The sequence below is a fragment of the Laccaria bicolor genome, genomic scaffold (genome assembly GCF_000143565.1).
Source record: "Laccaria bicolor S238N-H82 LACBIscaffold_193 genomic scaffold, whole genome shotgun sequence".
NCBI lineage: Eukaryota > Fungi > Basidiomycota > Agaricomycetes > Agaricales > Hydnangiaceae > Laccaria > Laccaria bicolor.
In genome coordinates, this window is record NW_001890052.1 from 3,913 (window position 1) to 9,581 (window position 5,669).

At 49.3% G+C, this 5,669-nt stretch overlaps 1 protein-coding gene across 1 annotated transcript in view; it reads right to left on the reverse strand.

The window, feature by feature from the left end:
• LACBIDRAFT_256821 (uncharacterized protein) overlaps positions 1 to 5,669 on the reverse strand; it is a gene marked incomplete at both ends in the record, with an annotated part of 7,940 nt that overhangs the window by 1,825 nt on the left and 446 nt on the right. The window contains 12 exons of the mRNA XM_001890839.1: positions 95 to 172; positions 764 to 909; positions 1,736 to 1,895; positions 1,995 to 2,214; positions 2,558 to 2,822; positions 2,880 to 3,014; positions 3,137 to 3,276; positions 3,331 to 3,427; positions 3,487 to 3,778; positions 3,844 to 4,266; positions 4,322 to 4,389; positions 5,386 to 5,448. Of these exons, the coding sequence (XP_001890874.1) occupies positions 95 to 172; positions 764 to 909; positions 1,736 to 1,895; positions 1,995 to 2,214; positions 2,558 to 2,822; positions 2,880 to 3,014; positions 3,137 to 3,276; positions 3,331 to 3,427; positions 3,487 to 3,778; positions 3,844 to 4,266; positions 4,322 to 4,389; positions 5,386 to 5,448 (2,087 nt within the window). The remainder of the gene's footprint in view (positions 1 to 94; positions 173 to 763; positions 910 to 1,735; positions 1,896 to 1,994; positions 2,215 to 2,557; positions 2,823 to 2,879; positions 3,015 to 3,136; positions 3,277 to 3,330; positions 3,428 to 3,486; positions 3,779 to 3,843; positions 4,267 to 4,321; positions 4,390 to 5,385; positions 5,449 to 5,669) is intronic.

The following is a 5,669-nucleotide window of genomic DNA, read 5'->3' on the forward strand; positions in this document are numbered from 1 at the left end:
AGCGACTTGCAACTGCGATGGAAGAAGTGAACATTATCCTTACCGTTCCTGCGTTTAAAAGTGCCAGTCGGACGAGGTGACACAGTCACTTTACGTGCGGCTCGAATGAGGAGAGGTGGAGGTTAAAGTTCACGGGCCAGGCGTTATGTATGATGTGCGTTACGCTCTTCAACTGTGCGCCGTCCTTCATTAACCCAACAAAAGAGAAAAAAATGAACGTACCTCACCCAAATCCCCCTCCCCAAGGCCGAAATCCACTTTCGTCAAATCAGCCTAAAGAGAACGACCTTTGCCCAGTCTTCCAGGCTAACACACGCTCCGCGTCTCTCCAGCACCTCCTTCTGGCGTTGGTGGATACTCGACCCAGAACATGCCGGGCATATAGAAATCTGCGTGCCACTTGCGGTCACTTGCGGACCACCCGTTCGCAGGTGACCGCAAGTGTCTCGCAGATAATCAAAAAGGATCGCAGGTATCGCAGGTGTCACGCAGATAGATAGTCTACTACAACATAGTACTTAGTAAATTTAAACTAAAGAAATGTAATCTTCACTTGAGAACTTAAAATGTGGCCACTGCTATGCGATACGAGTCTGGAATACAGTGTTCAATTTTCTACACAAGAGTTTCAGTTCTTATTTACTCATGCCTACTTGCAAGTTGACCGCAGGTGGCTCGCAAACATCCATTTTGTGCGCAGATTCTCGCAAGTGTGTCTCGCATTGGTCTCGCAGGTGTATCGCAAGTGATGCGCAAGTTGCACGCAAGTGTACGCAAGTCTCGCAATGGATACTAACTCTCGCAAGTGTATCTTAAATGTGTCGCAGGTGTGTCGCAGATGTATCTCAAGTGTACCGCAAGCTGAACGCAAGTGTATCACAGGTGGAATGCTGATTGGATGCAGGACATCTTGGTCATTTCGTAGAGCAATATATGTCGCCAGTATAATTTATGAATCCCATGAATGAAATGGTTCCAAAATTAGTGAATGTGAGGGAAATGTCATTGAAATACATTGTAAAAGTGAGGGAAATGACAGTGAAATACATTATGAATGTCCCAAGAATTTTCTTCAAATCCGCTGACACCGGTCTAATCGAGAAAATTGGGGGAAACACCGGAATCCAGGTTTTCTGGGGAAGTAGTCGGGAAATAACGAGAGATTTTCGTCGATTTCCAAAGTTGGTTTTCCCTAATGTCCCTCGTTTGGTGTGGAATCAAGTTGGGATGGGAAGAAGAGAGCGAGTCTGAACGAGAGGTGAGACTCCATCACTCGCCAATGGCAGACATTGGCTATTGAGTCCCGAAGTCTCTGGAAAAAAATCGACCACAATCACGTCCGATAAAGAAGGAAAATAGTGGTAAGAAGCCGGTGGCTGACTAGTCATAGCCTCAGACACTGCGTTACTTGTACATTTCAGCATAAAAATGGTCTTAGTACAGACCTATAGGTACAAACCAACAAGTCAGAAAGAATAAGAGAGATTCAGATACGTTAAACTAGAAGGATAATTATGGTGCTCATTGAAGAAATCTCAAGAAATATGAAATCTCAGCAAGGTGCGCTGATGCTCGCAGATGCCCGCAGATACTCGGCTCACTAGGTCTAATGTGCACGCAACTGGATTGGTCTGCACGCAAGTGACCGCAGATACTTCCTTTCGGTTCGCAACTGGCACGCAACCTGTGTCCGCAGGTGTCCGCAGATGGCACGCAGATTTTCCTGTGCCCGAACATGCCCTATTCAAACAAATGACCTTGGACACCCCAGGATCTTTGGCCAACCGAGCAAGGAGAAAACATCCCAGGTTTCCCGTTGATCCAGTTAGTAAAACAACGAAGGAGTATTGGGGTAGTGGTGGCGACGATTCTTCTGCACCTGCACCGGCCCCGTTCTTGCTCGTTGGAAGCAAAGAGGCAGAGCTGCCGAGCACCCCTCGATATCGCTCAACCATCTCTTTCATCCCTCTTATCCTCCCCTCTTCATCATCCACCACTTTTTCCTCAGCCATCAACCGAGTTGATAAAGCACCCGCCATCTTATCCACCGACGGATACGCAAAACAAAAATATTTCTCCAGCTGAGGCTCCTCGACACTCGCTGTTCCTGAGTTCCTCAACTGGTCAAGAATGGCACGTTGTACGCGGGAAGCTTGTAAACTGTCCAGACCCGCTTCGAACAGGTCAGAGTCGTTTTGGGGAAGACACTTAACGCTTGATCATATACTGCAGAACTTGTATGGCCAAATATATCTTCAGCGTCGTAGTGTTCGTCTGCGTTGAGTTGTAGGAACTTCGGAGAAATGCATGTGGAAGAAATCGCAGTTGGTCTGATTACAGGTGATCGGTTTTCGTCAGCGAATATATCGAAGTTGGTGTTATGAATGCTTGAAATGTCGCCGTCCGAAAAACTTCCAGGAGACGATGAATGGGAGGAAGGGTCGAGGGTGATATAAGAATCGCTCTCACTGTGTGAGGATGGCGAAGGAAGGAAGGTGTTGTTAACAGGGATATGCCAGTGATGTCTGCCACCATTTTGTGCAGACGCTCACGCAACGCCAAGCTGCTTGTCGGGAATTCGTGCGCCGCACTGGGACCCAGAACGGAACCCAGGCTCCCCATCCGCTCATAAGCCCCCCGAATCTCCCGCTCAAACAGAGCATAATTTGCCTTCCTGGCTACGCTTCCTTTATCCGTCCTCACGAGCGACTTGCACTCCTCGAAAGTGAATACAACGAGCTCGGGGGATATTTGGGCGTGTGCGTCTAGGAGGAGGTTCGCGCGGTCGATGTAGGTGAATATCCCCTGCTCTGATTCCCCAGCTCCCACTTCAGCTTCACCTTTCACGTCAAACTGAGGGTAGTGAGGGCGAAACGCACTGCCAACCACGTCCCGCCCACTTCGGAGCTCAATGACAACGCCAACGGCCACCTCCCATTGGCCAAACGCCAGCACCCCTCTTACGTCCGGATGTTCACCGATCAATCGTTCTGCAAACTCAGGATTAATTTTTTCTCAGTTTGAGAGGACGATGATGGTGTCTGTTCTGGTCAGGAATCAGGATTTGGTACTGTTTGGGTTTTGGTGGAATTAGTAGAAGAGGTGGAGGGAGGGTGTCGAATGGGATTGAGGTCACCAAGATGAACTTGATTATCGTGCGCGGCTTCAGGCCCAGGAGCAGCCCAAAGTAAATCTCCAAGAACGAAATGCTCCTTCCACCCCGGAGGCCGAAAGACAAGCGTATACGTCCTCCTTTGTTCTTCTCCATTCTCATTACTGTCCTCCCCATTATCCCCGTTATTGTTGGGGTAGTGATCCTGTGGAATGAACTTAAACCCCAAATCCGTCCTCGGACTCAAATACCGCCAATCATGATACCCAGGCTTGACGTTTTCGATAGGCGTGATGGGTCCTGTCTCAGAAGCACCTTCGAAAGTAAAAATCACTATTAAGTGGGAGGCGCGAACAACAACTATAATTGCCCACCCCAATGATTTAAGACCCTAACACCCCCCTCGGTCATCCGTCTCCCAACGATGTCTTTCAAAGGCGCACCACCAACGACGACGATGTCCAATTTCTTCATCGCCTCCAACCCCACGTCATCAGGGAGGCAGAGAATATCTTCAATAATACACGGTACCGTGAACAAATAACGGGCGTTGGTTGAATTGATGGTGTGGAGTGTGGAAAGGGCGGTGGGTATGATGCCAGAGGGGGGAAGGACGAATGGGAGGTTCATGGATAGAGATAGGATGGGTGCGAGGAGTCTGAACCTCTGTTATTTCAATTTCCATACATTTAGCTTCGTCAACTTTGATATTTTTAAAGAAGCCGACGAACATGATACAAAGGCGACGTAACAATGCTATATCCCTCCCCCACCTTCTCCTCAAACCGATGCGCAGACGCGAAGAGCCTGAGTAAGAACGCGTGGGAGTGGTATATCGCCTTTGGGAGCCCGGCGGTTCCTGATGAATGGAGTGTGAGTGCGTCGAGATCTGTGGGGAGGTGGTTTTCGAATGGAGGCGGAACTGCTGGCGGTCGAGGGGAGTCGGGTGTGAGGGAACCTGGGAGAAGAAAAATGGAGTAGGGAGGTGGGGTGACGAGGCGGGGCGGGAGGAAGCGGGATGTTGGAGGAAGAAAAGAAAGTGCTTTACTTGCGACGAGTAATGTTTGGGAGGACATGAGGATGGAGGTGGGGGATGTTTCTTTGATTAGGTGTGCAATTGATGTGGGACTAAGGCGGGCAGAGAGGAGCAGGGCCTATTTTTTGAAGCGTCATTTAGTAAACAGAACGATAGAAGAAAAGAAAACCCACCGGCACACCAATCCTCAACAACGCACTCAGATACACAAACAATCCCACATCACTCGCCAAAAGTATCGCTACGCAGCCTACTTACTCTTCCCTCCTCTCCCTGCCTGTGGTTGTACCTGATGAGACGAGCCAGGCCGACGCACGTTCCACCATCCCTCCAAGCTGCGCAAACGAAAGTTCGCATCGAGGTTCTGAGGCGCGGAGTTGGAGGGCGAATGTATGGTGGGGATTGTGCTGGGCTGCGAATGTGATTAGTTGCGGGAGGGAGGATATGTGGTCATTGGAGAACGCGAGGTTGAGGTATGGGCGGATGAAGGGAGGGAGTGGGGGCATGATGGATAGGTAATGTCAACGGTTACTTATAAGGCATTGATCAAGTGAAGCGATAAAGAGTTAATATTGCGGTATGAAGAGCGAAGTCTGGTGTCCTGCATCTTGGAGTGTAGCTATAGATGAACAAATTCAAGTTGCGACGTTCGGCAGAAAGTCAACCGTTCCGAGTGTCGCACCTCGTTGTCTCCTCACTACTGAACAGTCAGACACTCCGCCAAAACCCAGAAATTCATTGCACCTCGAAATGGAACTTCAGCTGCTCAAAACGGGGACGTTTCGCCTCCAAGCTCCGGTGCTCAAACCCCCGGTTCAAGTTGGCTGAGTAAACCGCCAGAAGTTGGAACAAGCGTTCTGCCTTATCACTGACTTCGAATTCCAACGTCAGGCCTCATGCGCATGAGTCGTAGAAACGCTACTTACTCAGATCTTCTACCGAAAGTCACGGTGAACCAAAAGTAGGCAAGTCATTTGAAGTCCGTCGTGGGAAGATCTGCCGACATCTTTGCTCAACCAACCGTGACGATTTTCTTTCCCACCACAACAGTCAATGGCGTCTTTCTCCGACTCACCTCTGGAAGTTATCGGAGAGATAATCAACGCTCTTCGGGACGATATCGCCGCCTTGGAGGCATGCTCTCAGACCTGCTCATCGCTTCTACCATTGTGTCGCAAATACATCTTCCGATCCATCCGCATCACTACTCGTTCCTACCCACAAAGAAGCCGTCCACGCATCATTAAATTATTCGGAATTCTTCTCAGCAACAATCCAGGAATTTCAGATTTGGTTCGGACTTTCGTATTCCACATGTGTTCGCCTGACTTTGAAGATGATGATGTGCCCCGGGTACTGGGAAAGCTCCACCATCTTCAATCTTTCGAGCTGGTAGTTGGTGATCCCATTGGCACAATACAATGGAATGCATTACGCCAACCCCTTCGAGACGTCTTATTGCGTCTAATCCAAGTGCCCTCTCTGTCCCGCTTGCGTATATCATACATCTATGATTTCCCA